At 43.1% G+C, this 16420-nt stretch overlaps 1 protein-coding gene across 2 annotated transcripts in view; it reads right to left on the bottom strand.

The window, feature by feature from the left end:
- Positions 1–1021: 1021 nt before the first annotated feature.
- Positions 1022–16420, bottom strand: part of CDADC1 (cytidine and dCMP deaminase domain containing 1) — a 16308-nt gene continuing 909 nt past the window's right edge. The window contains exons 2-9 of one of the 2 annotated variants that reach the window (XM_014966222.1): positions 13811–13905; positions 12096–12273; positions 10485–11063; positions 8893–8942; positions 7223–7392; positions 6506–6695; positions 5783–5843; positions 1022–4476 (exon numbers count right to left, since the gene is read on the bottom strand). In XM_014966222.1, coding sequence (XP_014821708.1) covers positions 4403–4476; positions 5783–5843; positions 6506–6695; positions 7223–7392; positions 8893–8942; positions 10485–11063; positions 12096–12273; positions 13811–13905 — 1397 coding nt within the window. In that variant the 3' untranslated portion in view covers positions 1022–4402. The remainder of the gene's footprint in view (positions 4477–5782; positions 5844–6505; positions 6696–7222; positions 7393–8892; positions 8943–10484; positions 11064–12095; positions 12274–13810; positions 13906–16420) is intronic. The other variant, XM_014966223.1, reaches the window with a different exon arrangement.

The raw sequence follows: 16420 nt of genomic DNA, 5'->3' as shown, positions 1-16420 counted from the left end.
TCCAGGCCCTTAATCATCTTTGTAGCCCTCTGCTGTAAACCCCTCCAGCAGTTCCCTGTCCTTCTTGAACTGGGGAGCCCAGAACTGGACACAGTGCTCCAGATGGGGCCTCACCAGGGCAGAGTAGAGGGGCAGGATGACCTCTCTCGACTTGATGAAGAGGTCACACTCTTCTTGATGCCCCCCAGGGTGCCATTGGCCTTCTTGGTCACAAGGGCACATTGCTGGCTCACGCTCATCCTATTGCTCCCAGGTCTTTCTCCTTAGAGCTGCTCTCCAGCAGCTCAGCCCCCAACCTGTACTGGTGCTTGGGGTTATTTCTCCCCAGGTGCAGCACCCTACACTTGCCGTTATTGAAGTACATCAGGTTCCTCTCTGCTCAGCTCTCCAGCCTGTCCAGGTCTTGCTGGATGGCAGCACAGTCCTTCATCGTGTCAACAACCCCTCCCAGTTTTGTATTGTCAGCAAACTTGTGGAGGGTACACTCCATCCCTCCATCTCCAGGGATGTAAAAGCCCTGATGGGTCAGGCCTTCAGCATCACCTGCTGCGTGCTATAGATCTGCCAGTGTTACAGACTGACACACACAGCCCCCCCCACCCACAGCGACCCCCCTCTGGGGTGACTACGAATGAAGATGCCTGTGTACACCTGTAACGTGGGGCAGCAAGGCAGGGGGGGCAGCAGGGACCAATTCTGCACTTCTGTCCCTTCCAACCAAGAGACTGTGGAGGTGGCAGCTCAGGCGATGCTCCCTGAGGCAGTTCTCACTCTCCCAAGGAGGAGGGAATTAATGCTGGAGGGGCCGAGGGAGGGGACCCTGGTGCTTCCCCTGGGGGCTGGCAGGAGGCACAGCCTCATGTTGAGACAAATTCTTCAGGCAGAGCAGAGCAGAGCAGTCCCAGCCCACCTGGGCCTGGAAGGAACAAGGACAGCATGGGGCTGGTGAAGGGTGTGAGCGTTTCAAAGCACTCCGTAATGTTTCTATTAACCCAAAGCACTTAAAAACACGCTTCAGCACTTAACCTGCAGGTTAGTTTATTAGCAGAAAACATGTTTTGCTGTAAGGCAGACAATTAACAGAGAATTTTCGTCATTCTCAGTCAAGAGGCCAGGTCATTACTGACAGGTAATACCTGCAATTAAAATGACTGCCCTGAAATGAACGGCAGAGGCCCAAAACGCGTAAGGACATTTCATACAATGTATAAAATATATAGCTTTTACATTTCTTAATTTTAAATACATCGTTCTTTTTTATGTAAGAAATAAACATCCTAGAGTTCATTTGCAAAACAAGCACTGCAGGAGAAGTCCGGTCACCCGTGGCTCTCCCTGGTGAGCAGATGACATGCACAGCAGCACTTACAGAGTCCATGGGTTGAGAGAGAAACCCCATCCACACTGTTCCTGTTGTCCAGGGTAAAGACCCTACTTTTGTAATCACAGCAAGAGCTAAAAGAAGTAGAGTTACACTGATAATGGGAGCCTGCAGAGATTTGGGAGCATCTGGAGGAATCTGTAGAAATACAGCACGACTTGGAAGAAATCAAGCCAGACTTGGAAGCCGTCAGCCCTACAAGCAATTCAAAGTTTCATGGAAAGTTTTGTACAAAAATCCTCTTTTAAAAAAAAACAATAAGAAGTAAAGGTAAAATCTTAACTCCTCACGAAGTACAGACTCCCAGCAGCATTCACTGAAGCGTAGTCATTTAATGCGTGTGGTATGTGACTTCTATCTTGATTCACCTCTCCATGTACCCAGGCCACCTACGACGTTTCAGGGACTTTTCAATTTCAGCTGTTCCTATAAAGACACTGACTTCTTTACTCATTTTGGTACCAGCTGACTAATCACTATAAAACTTGAAAGGGCCTTAAACTTGCCCTTGTTTTTTTTTTTTTTCCTGCTTCTACCTCAAGCAGAAGACTGATTATGGAAACAAGAAGGTTTCAGTGGGTGGGGTTGACTTTTTACTCTAATCTGGACAGCCTTCCTCTGATCTGTAGGAAAAGCCAAGAGTATTTATTCTAAGACTAGATGCTTAAAAGAAGTGTGTGTGTGAAGCAAACAGGCCAAAGTAAAATATTTATGATTTAAAAACAGATGACAACCTTGCTTATGAAAACACCAGCATTTCACTTTAAACTCATAATGAAACTATCTTTGATGAGAAGAAAAAACTGTCTTTCTGAGGTTCGTGGGGCATCCACGAACCAGGCCCTGGACCCTGGATAGGACAGGTGAGGCATGGAGCTCTTGCAGCTGGATCTGTTTGTCCTAAATTCAGGACCCTGATTCCTCCACACTAGATTACAAAACCTGGTGACGTGGCAATTCAGCCATTTCCTCCTGAGCTACTGTGAAAAAGCACTCTTTCGGTGGCGTGACGCAAAAACGAGTTTCACCACCCTTCCCTTAGATGACAAACAGTGTCAGATTTTTCTCCTTCATTCACTCCCTCGTCCTGGGAAATGAAGCCAGGTGCCCCCTGCTTCGCAAGACAGCGGTGGTGCCTGCAGGAGGTCAGCCAGATGCCTGATGAGATTTCTCCTGCTAACTCTGCCCACCCCACACTGAACCAGCAGCCCTAGAGGAGCCTCCAAGTCTAAGCAGGCTCAGAAAAACAGCAGCTTCTCCAGCTCCACTGAGAGCGGATTCTCATGGTGGTAAGAGGATATCAGCGTTCCACCGTTCTGAAGACCTGGTACTCAAGAATGAAGTTATACTGTGGGGAATCACAGCTCCTTGCTGCAGCTCCAAGCATCAAGAACTGTACCCTAAGTTGCAAGACCAGTAGCCAAACTGTGTGAGAACAGACTCCATATAATTAATGCCACGTTAAGGACCACAGAATGATATGGGGTTGGAAGGGACCTCTGGAGACCACCTAGTCCAAGCCCCCTGCCAAAGCAGGTCCACCTAGAGAGGTTGCACAGGAGCATGTCCAGGTGGGTTTTGAACGTCTCCAGAGAAGGAGACTCTGGATGAGAGTCAGAAGGACCTGACTGAAGGATCATCTGAAGGATGATTTGCACACTATCCAATCACAGGTTTGCTATCTAGTTCCAACCTTTTCCAAAGCCTAAGAGAAACACGCAGAACCTACAGTAGCATCTTAAGACAGGAATCCCCTTCCAGGACTTTAGGGAGGGCAGCGAAGACAAGATGTGTGAAGGGGCTGGGAAAAGGCTGTTTGTGTATCCTACCAGCAGCAGCAGAAAAAGGTTTAAGGCGTTTGCACTTGAGAGCTCAGCAGAGGAGTGAACAGAAAGTCTTGGAACATCTGCTGAAACAAACAACTGGAGGTCATATTCCAAGCAGCAAAGAGATGGGAATAAGGAGAGTGACCTCTCCAAAGACACTGGGTACAACTCTCTGTTCTGATTACCCATTACCTACCCACCACCCCCTCAAACCAGCTACAACATTAACACCACAGTTTCACCGGCTCTTCTAACACCACCCTCGTTCCACGTGTCGTCATCCAAGAGACTGGCACCTGAAAAGATTCAGGCTATTCCACTGGTTCCATCCTACCTAAGAAACAACAGGACACCAGGAACCTTTTTAGCTTCTGTAGTCCTAGAAGCCTGTTAGTGAAGATGAACAAAACCTAAACCCTAGCAATCGCCACGTAGTGCCTAAGCCACGACAGTGTGTCGGGGCCAGTGAGATACATTCAGCCACTTTGGTTTCTGCCTGCATCCAGAAGCTGAGAAAAAAGCAAACTGATCTTTGTCTACATTGATTCCGACGGGACGCCCACGAGGAAGCACACAGAGCAGCAACGCAAGGACCACAAAACAAAACGGCTCTGCTGCTGTGGGACTGGGAAGAGAGTATGTGTGAGAGACAAGCCTGATCTTCAAATCACTGACCTAGCAACGACTGCCACCCCTGTGGCTTTGTCGCCTTTATACAGGCAGATTGAGAAGCAAAAGCCACCTTCAGAAACAGGAATTGTTGGTGATTATTTATCTACCATTCCCTAGAAGATTCCCTTGACAATTGTCCTTGAAGAACTAGGGCTTATTTCTGCATTCTGCTAGCCCAGAACTTAGAAATCCATTTCCTCAATCCATACACCAAGCAAAAAAGATACCACTTTGTTATTACTGTGATCTTCTGGTAATAAACTTTCAGTATTTTTTTTTTTTAATGTGTTAACAATGATTATCCACCCAGTTACTTTCAGAGAAAATATAAGCAGCATTTTTTTCCCAGGAACTTCTAAATTAAAAAGACCTTCAGGTAATTCTGTAAAACATTTAAGACATCATAAATAAACTTATTTAAAAATCACTTTCCAAACAATAAATAAAACTCTTCCTTATTTGAAAGTGCAAACAGGCTGCATTATAAAAAGTATAAAGCAAGACTGCAGAAGTGCGTAATTACTCAGTAGTGACCAAGACACAGTTTCTTGTTTTGGTGCTGCTGGTCATCTAGTGATTTTGTTTTCTGGACTCCATCTAAAGAAAAAAAAAATCATGAAACTTTAATATAATACTAAGCACAGTTTAAATACTGAACACACACAGACACACTGGAATAACATCAGGTGGGGGGTTGAGGTGGGGGAGCTTGTCTTCTTCCCCAGAGGAAGACACAATAATTATAGTAAAAGAAACATACTGAGGAAAAATAGCAACTTAAAACAGTTCTGTGTTGAAAATGCAAGCATACCATCCCGAAAAAAACATTGTTAGAAAAATGAACCCTGTTAAAAGTTGTCAAACAAAGCACGCCAGGATGAATCTTTCTCCAGCTGGGTTTAAAAACCATCAGCAGAGAGGAGGACAAACAGGCCCTAACGTTTTGCAGTGATTACTAATGCCATAAACACTGCTCTGAGCCCTTCCTCCCTTCTTTCCCCCCGACTCATAAGGGAATATCTAACAAAGAGACTTCTCCACTAATCTGGCTCACTAGGTATTAGGAATTGGCTTGTAGCACGTGGCTATTTATGTGCTACAAAACCCACCTTCAGCCTTTTTCAGGGTCCTAGCACAGTGCCCAATGCTTTCAGTAACTGCCAACTGTCTGTACACTCCATATCTTCGTGCTTGAGGCACAAAAATTATTTAGCTGCTTATTCCACATTATTTTCCCCTCTGGATGAGAAACATTTTAAGGACCGGTAGCTGACAGTAGACGCCAATGGTGGTTCCCTTTTGTAGCACAAATCAGCTTCGACATTAGATTCATCTAAACTCTGTTTCCAGAAGATGACAGCTCCCCTGCTACAGGGGTGCAGGCTGACAAGGATTTTGTGGCCTTTATATTATATATGTGTGTATATACACACAAAAATAAACGTTGATTGAAAAGCATTGGCATAGATTCCACTTTGTAAAAGAAGCACTGACATTTTCTGCAGAAGATATTTAAATGACTTTGATGTTTCCAATTTCTCTTGAAAAAAATGGCGCTTTTTCTAGAACACAATATAAAAAAATCTTTATAGAACAAAATTTAAAACATGATAAAGTAGTCTGAAATGATCTATGAGCAAAACACCACACTTTCAACCTTGATAACAGCATTATTTGGTTTTGTAACGTGTGCCAACGCCAAGCATTTGTTAAAACAAATTGTTTTCAACTTGCTGCTAGTTCATCTATTAAAAAAGCTCAGAGAAGTTTTCACAGCAAAATTTAACTAATTGAAATAAAGATTAATTAAGACTAATCAATCCCAGATGGATTCAGGCTTGTTTAAAATGTGATCTCACTTATTGATTTCAGCCGTAAAAAGAATTAATGAAAAAATACTTACTTTCCCTGGCTGTGGGGTCATGGAATTCGAGGGCGTTATTGTGCAGTGGATTCAGTTGCCACTGGTAAAAGAAGAACAAGAAGTTTACTTATTCCAGAAGATAAAAGAAAGAGCAAAAGGAGGAAAACAAAAGCACCCTACAGTCCTTCACTGTAAGACACGACTAAGGGTGAAGTGGGAAATGAAGGGCTCTTCCTCTAATGCATTCTTGCTTTGAGGATAAAAAGCTATTAAGGGATACGTGGCCATTTACTGCCTTGAGACTGGGAAATCATCCTGTTCAAACCGACACCGCTGCTGCCTGTCACGGTGAGCACCCTGAGCGCAGGTGCACTTGGCCACCTTCAAAACCCACCGCGGCTCTTTCAGGAGCTGCTGGAAGGGCCTACAAAATCCCCCAGTGATCTCCCACAGCAGCAGCCGTGCTGTGACAGGGAGGCTCGGAGAGAACTGTGGAGTGTGAAGAGACCACATCAAACAACGGCAACGAGTTTGAAGGAAATCCGCAAGGAAATTAGAGAAAACAGACACACTCGGCCCCAGCACCTGGCGTATGGCACAGCACTTCTCCCCAGTGTCGTGACAGAGCAACCTCTCCATTCCACTCCCTTGACTAAACAGCACAAGAGAACACTCCTCTGTGCTGGCTGAAGATGACTGCTCACTCCACGCTCCCCCAGTGCTGTCCAGAATTTTCAGAATATAGTACAATTACAGACTTACTGTAAATTTGCTTACACCCTCAAGTTCGCCAAACTTCATATAGGAGATGTCTGCTTTCTTTTTTCCAGCATCAACATCTCCCGCATAGATCTGCTTGATACCAGCCCCTTTGATTAACGGGACACATTCATCACATGGGCATTTCGTCACAAATATCATGCTTCTCTCATCCGGCTTTATTTCTCGACACCTACGAGCAGTCAGAAAACAGAATTTCAGAGTTTATACCTTGATAGTTTTAAAAAGTGACAAATTTGAGCAAGAGCAAGCAAAAAAAGTGTTGTGTTATCTTCTCTCAGAAGCCACTTATATCTCATCAAGTGCACAAGTACACAACGGTACCTGATTTGGTTTTACTGTCTGTGAACAAAACACCCATCCCACCTCTCCACACACGTCATTTTCAAAAGCCTCAGTGATTGCCACACTTCCATATTTCAGGTTATAGCATGGTCCTAGTAGGAAGCAGAGGCAGTGGCTTCTATCTGAAGGAGAGCTGCCACGCATTGGAATGAATATCCTTTAAAAGCCAAGTTTACTTGGGAATTTTGAAGGAACGAAAGGAGCTGACTGTCCATGCACATCCAAGTTCTGCATCACAGGCATAAACAAGACTGTGATTGCAATCCACACTTCATCACAGTGACATCACGCATTTGTCATGGAATTGTTTTTGAACCATCTCCTCCTCTTCTGTGGTAAAAATGAACCCATTACCTAAATGTCAAGGCGTTCTGCTCCGCATGTATAATGTATCTGAACTTTCTGATTTCCCGATCTTTTTGTTTATCGTCCATGTGTGGAAAATCAGCGTATTCAGATCCAACAGGAAAGGCATTGTAGCCACAGCCTACAAAATACATGGCTCCTGTTCCATCACAGCTTCTCTGCAATAGTAAGCAAAGCATCAAATTGGGAGACATTTAAACTGAATGCTAAGTCAAAGCGTTGTGCAATGTATGCTTTCACATTATCAGTTACAGCAGTTCAAAGGGAACTCAGCTCCTGCTAACTGCTCCATGTCTGCATGGAGCTTTTCCACTAAGATCCACAGCACCCACATGGGCAAACTGTGGACAACACTCTGCACCAGGCTTTAGAGGCTTTCCTTTTAAAATCAACACTGATAGCAGGAACAAAAAGTCTGCAGTAGTTAGGCCTTAAATATTTCTGCGCTGTACAAAATTAAAGACAGCTGGAGTTAGTCCCTGAGGTGCCACAGACTGTGTTTCACCAGGCTCTCAACAGCCCCGGTGACCAGGAGGCTGAACAGGTAGAAACCCGCGACTGAAATCAGAACAAGAAACAAAACAGCAATAAGCAGCTGGTGACTGAAGCTCTAAAAACAAATGGAGAGTATATTGCAGCTGCACAAAGAATGAAGCTTCAGTAACAGGCATAATCAGAGACATAAAGAAATAAAAACTTTATGTTCGGATGGGAAAAAGCACAGTAAAATTATTTGTGGAAAAATACCACTTTGATCCGAACAGGAATGTGCTAAAGCCAGTACAGCCCTTCAACTGCAACAAAAACCCTCAAGAGATTGTCAGGCTGTGATTGCACTGAGACCTCTCCAAAAAAAGAGTTGTGGAGAAGGGCCATGCAGAGCAGGCACATGCTGCCTGACCAACAGCTCTGGAAAAACCTTGCAGCACCAGGACACCTGGAATAACTGACACTGAAAAGTGAAGCAGAGACACTGTAGTAGTTACTAAACTCAATTATACTTCACAGAATCACAGAATCACATGGGGTTGGAAGGAACCTCTGGAGATCATCTAGTCCAACCCCGCTGCCAAAGCAGGTCCACCTAGAGCAGGTTGCACAGGAACATGTCCAGGCGGGTTTTGAACGTCTCCAGAGTTGGAGACTCCACCACTTCTCTGGGCAGGCTGTTCCAGTGCTCTGCCACCCTCAAAGTGAAGAAGTTCCTCCTCATGTTTAGATGGAACTCCTTATGTACAAGTTTGTGCCCGTTTCCTCTTGTCCTGTCCCTGGGCACCACTGAAAAAAGACTCACCCCATCCTCTGGACACCCACCCTTTAAGTATTTATAGATCAGATCCCCCTTCAGCCTTCTCTTCTCCAGACTAAAAAGACCCAAGTCCCTCAGCTTTTCCTCCTAAGAGAGATACTCCAGGCCCCTAATCACCTTTGTAGCCCTCTAGGCACCTAATTATCTTTGTAGTCCTCCATCCTGACAGCATAACAATGAGCTAGTCATTAGCTTAGTTACTAAAGAATAAGAAGTGCAAGCTTTCTATAGCACTGTACCTGTGTATGAAAAACACACCTGTATAAACTTAAAGTAAAATAACAAGCTCACAGCAGATACAAGTACATGAATTTCGAATGCAAGAAAAAGTAACTTTTTCGATACTCACTGATTTTTCTTCTGCCCAAATAATAGCTCCAACTCCTGTTTTATGATCCTCTGAAATACATAAAATTTTAGCAGTAAATAACAAATAAAGCATTTCTGAGTTATCTGTGCATTAACATGACATCCTAGAGTAAGGAATAACATTCACTGTTGCTCCATGGACAGGAGAAAAGAAATGCAGAAAGATTAAGAGCTTCAAAATCATATGAGTCTACTGCAAAAGCTGCGTCTGCTTTAACTGCAAGGCCAGCCACTCTCAGACTTTGCTACATACATTTGTTCACAAATGCTAAGAAGCTACCAATACATATATCAGATAAGAAAATGTGTGACAAGAATTTATGTGGACAGGGTCACTGATGTGAGACGACAAACTGATAAAAACCTTCTTGTTGTTTACTGCTTAATTTAATTACATCATTTCTGCCATTCCTTAAATTTACGGTTCTGTGGTCTGAATTCCTATCGAAACCAGTTGTATTTTATATCTAACTCAGAGACAAAATGTTAAGAAATGGATTTTGGGGAGTGTTTCCTACTGCCACCACAGGAAAACCAGAACAGAAATTTCACTATGTGACTTGGAAGATTTTTATGGAACTTGGAAATCTTCCCCAGCACCATCCTTAGTATCACTCCCATATACAATCACTCAAAGAGGGTCTTTCCTGCCAAAGATATGTTTTATGAGGGTTGACTTTATTTATATTCTGCATATTTATTAGTCACTGATGTATATTAAGCCAGCACAGGAAGTATCCTACTATCTTGCTCCCATTATATCCACCTATATAATAATGGAAAGCATCTAAATATGTGTGTGTGGTTTTATAAATATGTGTGTGTGGTTTTAGGGTTTTAAAAAAGCATCTACCCTATCTAGATGAAAAAATCATCACTAAGGAGTCCTACCAACTTTTAAGTCTTCATATTCTGTTCTTTGGAAGAACGTACCAGTTTTCTGCATTGCTACCCAGACAGAATAAAGTAGCTAACAGAAGTCATCTGTATCAAAAGATCGTCAATAACCACCCTTCCACCCTGAAAGCCTGCACATCAAAACTCCAGCACCTTTGCAAAGAAACCCCCCATCAGATATATAATCACTTTCACTAATAAGATTTGAGCTAGGAAGCTTAACATAACTGTACTTAATGCCCTACTAGAAGGATGTTATTTCACTGCTCTTTTCTGAAGAGGTGTACATAATATGCTTAAAATATTGGCACTTATTTGGTAACAGAAACATCTTGTGAAAACTCCGTAAAAAAAAAAGAGCCTCAGAGCAGCTTGAAGAATTTACATGTCATTGTATTCTATTTTCAGACAGGTGTTGGACATGTTGGCATGGCAGGCTTTGCTAGCCCTTATGTGAAATGCCTGCCCTGATTTTCTCTTGGAAAGCTCAGTGCTTTCACACACAATACCACGTACCCCCGTGGAGATTTTACTACTGCTGCTGCTCCTGTTTCACCAACGTAGGAATGGAATTCAGCAGCTTGCTCGGGGAAGTATTTGGAAGAAGTAAGGCTGAAATTGAGAACTCGTTCTCCTCATGAGACCCGTTCTTCCTCCCCTGGTGTGACAACTCACCTGTGCGGTAGGCGAGCAGTCTGGCCTGGATCATGCAGTGCCTCGCGACGTCTTGGGGCAGACCCTGATGGTCTGTATCATTTGCTCGCCGTGATTCACTGTTGTAAAACCCAAAGCAGCCAAAGTCAGGGACGCTGGCAGCCACCGTTGCCAAGACCAAGACAAGATCCTTCATATTTTGCCTAAGGTTGCTGAAGTATGGGTTTTCACAGAGGTTCTCCAGTCCCATCGTCATCAATATTTGCTTGTGCGTCTCCTCATTTGAAATTAGGAATAAACTTTCGTACTCTTTTATTCTCTCTTGCCTACACGCAGTATAAAAGTCAGTACTAGAGTCAGGCTGAGATTTTGCTATTTTCTGAATAAAATCAAGCTTGGTGGAAGTTTCTTCAATAAATTGCACCATATAGCACACCAAGGGCTGAAGCAACACACACACTCGAGCACGACTGTTTGACTTGAGTCTTTCTACTGCTTTGGCATCTAGCTTTGCATCGTCGGTCGTCAGGGGATTGGAGGCCTCATTCTGCAAGCTGATCTCAGGATCTGCAGGCCAGTAGGAAATCCTGTTCACCCCAGCTGGAAGAGAAGATAATGCAGCAAAAAGAACCATTCAAGCACGGTGGAACATAAACATAATTTTTGAAACACTATTGCCTAATCCTGTTTTTAATCCTTTAAGGCCATGAATGCTGTTTTAGTAGCATCTGGACAACAAAAATGCTACCATATACAAGAGCTTATCAGACTATTGACAAAAACCAGAATTTCCTAAGTTGTAAGAGCTTTGTGGCAGCCTAATTTTGCATCTTCCCTACAACAGATACATTAACACTGCATTAAAAAAGTGAGCACTAATAGAAGCTGCTGCTGAGATTAAAAAGCAATACTTTCAGAAGGGTTGTCCCAACAGATCCCATTTCAGGAAGTGAATAATCTGACTTGTCCTCATCTCACTTGGCAAAAGGAAACCATAAGGTAGTCTCTGTGATTTATGTATAAAAACCACCCTTCCTCTGGTGCCACTGACAAGCAACGGGAGGGCAAGGAAAAATGTTGTAATGTAGGCCTCGTCATCAGGCTTCTCTGGCAAATCTCAGCTGTACATCCCAACCCAGAGACAAGAACCACCAATAATAATAATAGTTGCACAGAGACACAGGGTCTCAGTAGTAAACCCTAGTTTCTTCATCATCAGCTTGAGAAAATGTACATCCAATATTGTTTTCAGTATTGTGGAAAATACCAGTGCAGGCTACACAAATTAGAATCATAGAATCACAGAATGGTTAGAGTTGGAAGGGACCTTAAAGATCATCGAGTTCCAACCCCCCTGCCATGGGCAGGGACACCTCCCAATAGAGCAGGTCGCTCAAAGCCCCATCCAGCCTGGCCTTGAACACCTCCAGGGATGGAACATCCACAACTTCCCTGGGCAACCTGTTCCAGTGCCTCACCACCCTCACAGTAAAGAATTTATTCCTAATTAGGAAGAAATCCAATTAGGGATTGGCATTCACAACTGGGACAGTCCAAAGAGAAAACGGGCTTTCTGATACCACCGATCACAAGTATAGCATTTACTTCTGCTCTGCTACAGTCATTGCTTACCGTTTACAATCATTTTTAAACAAGTCGAACAGGGTTTTCTGGAAAAATAAAGGTCACAGTTTTTAAGTCTTGACCCGTGTTTAATGAGAGCAATCTGGCCAGCATGCAGGTCTGTACTGGAACAATGAAGACCGACAATCTTCATGTTTTTCACCACAACTAGGCCACTCTTCTTTACCTACAGAAAAATGCATCATCATTATTATTATTTTATTTTGGTTTACTTTTTTCAACATCAAGTCTTTAGAGATGTTACAGCTCCTCCTTGGGTAATGCTAATCAGCCAGGACCAGAGCATATAGCTTTTCAGTACAAATTGTGATATGAATCATTAAACAATCTCTGTTACACTTCCCCTAAGTAGAATTATTTTTGGTGGTTTCTACATGTGTCTGTTAATATCAGAGTGCTGTGCCCCTGTCAAACTTCCAACAGGGACTTGCCACAAATTCCTGATTTTTCTGGTTGTTGCTTTGCCTATAACAACACTCAGAAGCAGCATAGAAAATTCTGTCAATTATAGCTGAAAACCCCTCTGAATCATCCAGCATCTGGAAATGCTCTTGAATTTAATTTCTGCCTAAATCTTGACCATCCCGGGAGCCAATAGCTTCTCTAGCTTTATTTCTATCTCTTCATTTATAGAAATGAATCCTGGTTCTGAAGAACCTTCCACGGAAAAAGTCTGCATACCACAGACAAGAGCTCTTACATCCAGATTCCCGTGGATTGTCAGGGAACTGGATACAGGCTAGTCTGATGATGGAGGTGGGGAAGCAGATCTCATCATGTAATCCAGCTGCTACCAGGACAATGTTGCCTTAGATCTGTAAATTATTCAATTTTTTTTTGAGGTTACAGAAATGAGGCTGTACTAAAGCCCTGCTGTAACCCAAGTGCCATTCCTAACTACATTACTAAATAGGAAACTGCTTTTGAAGTCTGCATGCTGCTCATCTATCCCTCTTCTGGATCCAGCCTGGCACATACCAAGCTCCAAAAATTAGGCCTAATTGTCAGTCAAATTATTTTCCTATCTTTCCTTGTCCTGGTTGATACATGCGCTACGGATCTTAGCACATGCGCATGCTCTGCAGAAAGCAGTAATCACTTTAAAGCGTGCAATAACAACTCTGATCACAAAAGGAAACACTTTGTCCTGTTCCAGGACACTCTGAAAATCCCCCTCTACTTTGAAGTGTAACTGGCAGCTGTTTAGAAGACCCATTCTCAAGGACAGTTTCTTTTCATTGTCACAAGTTCTTGGTCAAGTCATTCCGGGCACCTCCACTGTACAAGAGAACTCTTCTACAATCATGAACATTGACATTTTAAAGAATTACCTCTACCCCATCAACCACACTGATATTAAAGTATATACTAAGGAGTGCTCGCTATACACCATGCATCCTTTGTTATGCTCTTCAAAATACCCACCAGCATTTTTTACTGTTTGCTTCACCTGTCAGGGGCATACCTTGCCTCTCAAAGTTTTTCAGAAATAGCATGCTGTTTATCCATTTTGCTATTTTTCTCCCATCAGTGGATCTTTTTCTACTTCTAAGAAATATCTGAAAAATGTTTATCAGTCTTTTTTGTTGTTTTTTTTTCCCCTCTGGACTATTTATCATGTAGAGAGCAGTAAGGTTAAATTAACTGCAGGAGCTATTAGCATCTGTTCAGAAATACCAATTAACAGTAAACAGACATTTTACCTGTGATTTTTTGTGTTGCTCAGACGAGGGGAAGAGCTCCATCCAGAGACTGAACAAAGTAAAAAGATTTACCTTAGAAAGTCTTGGCATTTGACCTGTTATTAGAAGAAAGAACAAAATAAATATTTATTAAAGAGTATTTAAAAAGAACACCCACATTGTTGAACAATATTTTCCAAGTCTTCTACACCACAGCTGCTACAGAAGTTGGTCATCAACTACTTCTGCCGTCACAGCAGCTAAATCTGCACTGTCCTCTTCAGGACAGGAGCTGTCACCTCAGAATGCTCACATCTGGGTGCAGAGATCAGATTTGTGCGACAAGAGAAAGTGATGAACCTTTCACTGAAATTCAGTCAGTTAATTCTACTGAGAGGTGAGGGGCAGAAGTCACAGATCAGACCCCACGTAACTTAATGTGCTCAAACGATCCACAGATGCTTACAGAAATTTGAGACACAGCTTGTGATTCAGCTTCAGGCTCACCACAGAAGAGAGCAAAAATATCATGATCTCACACTGACACCCGCAGCAAAAGTGGATGAGCCATTGTGAAACCTTCCAGTTACATCAGTTCTGGAGAAACCCACTTCTGGATTTTTACAAACTGCTTAAATTTTGGTTAGATCTTTACAAAAATTTAAACCTATTGCTCAGGCTGTCAGTTCTGACTAAATAACCAAAAAGGTAGCAAAGAATCCCTTCTTGGACCACCACCTTGTGCCGTGTTGTGGTTCTACTCAAAATCTGGACGTTGTCCTGTGAGGGCTGATTTTTCAGCCCTCTGAGCTCAGCTCAGCCCTCGGAACTCAGCTCACTGAGTGTCCCACAAATGAAAAAGGAGGAAGTACTGCATTGCTCACTAATGCTTGCACCTTTCCACATGTACAGCTGTCTTGCCTCACACTTGGCAAGAAGTTAATTAAACCTTCAGAAAAGCTCCAGTCCCTATTTCAGGGGCACTTACAGAGTGCTGAAATGAACACGTATTCCTCCATATGTGCTGTCTGACACGGGCATTATTTCTGTTTTTATCCCTTCCCGCAAACTTTAAAGTTTTTGCAAAGCAGTAAAAGGCAGAGGCAAGAACAGAACAGAGAAAAACACTTCTTTAAGTAGTTCCAGGAGTTTGGAAGAGTTATAATCAGATACTAAGATTGCTTTGGTGGGGGGGCGGGTTAGTTTAATGACATGTCTGTGAACCCAAACAGTACAGCAGATAAACATACGCAATCCACGACTGGAATACCATTTTCAGATAGTATTTTAACAGCTTTCTTTCCCACATAAATGTGATGTTGGAAAGCAACCAAAGACCTCTCAGCAAGCACCCTCTGATGCCACACTGTCCACCACTCCTTTAGGCTGCCCAGCTGTGCACAAGCCCCACAAGGGGCACCTGGTTAGCACAACTGGACACATGTACTAGAAATGTACATGGCAAGTAGTGCACATGAAGATTTGTTATCACTTGCACTAAACCACCCCACCAGAACTAAGTCTACAAGCCACATCTAAACAAGTAGAATTTGTTTTCTTCAATAGGCATTTGAGTTCATCCTCATTACAGCCCGTTCACTCCTGTTGCAGCACACACATGTGCAGTTCCCAAATGGCAAGCTAGAATAAACCATGCAATTTATACCAACTCACATGTATACCATCATGTTTTCTAAAATACATTACAATTTGGCATACAGAGTAGTTTTAAAACAGAATACACCAGAAACAAGTTTGTTTTCTTGGACGTAATTTGAGTGCGACCTGTCAAACACATAGAATGTTCCAGGACACAACTCTTGTTGTGAATTGTCATGAAATCTTGGGGCCTACAGGAGAGATGGGGAGGGACTCTATCAAGAAGTATAGTGATAGGATGAGGGGTAATGGTTTTAAACTGAAAGAGGAGAGATTTAGATTAGATATTAGGAAGAAATTCTTTACTGTGAGGGTGGTAAGGCACTGGAACAGGTTGCCCAGAGAAGCTGTGGATGCCCCATCCCTGGAAGTGTTCAAGGCCAGGCTGGATGGGGCTTTGAGCAACCTGGTCTGGTGGGAGGTGTCCCTGCCCATGGCAGGGGTGTCGGAACTCGATGATCTTTAAGGTCCCTCCCAACCCAAACCCTTCTATGATTCTAACAATTTATAATGAGAAGCAGAATATTATGATGAAAAAGGAAAGACCTGTGGTCACAGTTATCATATCTATGTATCTGCATCTATATTCACTTAGGTAGTTAAATGTTCCCTGAAGTTCAACAGATTGAAGAGAATACTGATAAAGAGGCCTGGAAAAAAAGGCAGAAGACATCTTACAGAATTTAAAGCAACTACAGAAGACTGGGGAAGAAAAGCCATCAGACTCTGCTATTGTGAGCCAAACCTTAGAGGAAAGGAGTGCTCTTTTTCAGGTACATCAAGTCCTCACAGCTTCCCCGCTTCACACAAAGGTACGATTTAATTCCTCCAGGTTAGGGACCTCGCTCCAGTGAGGCAATGCATGCTCCAGGGAAAGTGTGCTGTCAAGGCCAGTGTCTAAAACCCTGCTGCTCCTGCACCTCTGAGCAAAAAGGAGCAGGGCACTGCCCATCCGGTCACAGCTCAGATACA

Source organism: Calidris pugnax, unplaced genomic scaffold (genome assembly GCF_001431845.1).
Source record: "Calidris pugnax isolate Ruff unplaced genomic scaffold, ASM143184v1 scaffold20, whole genome shotgun sequence".
NCBI classification, from domain to species: domain Eukaryota; kingdom Metazoa; phylum Chordata; class Aves; order Charadriiformes; family Scolopacidae; genus Calidris; species Calidris pugnax.
Note: the sequence above shows the minus strand (reverse complement) of the source record. Positions and strands in the feature narration are given on the sequence as shown.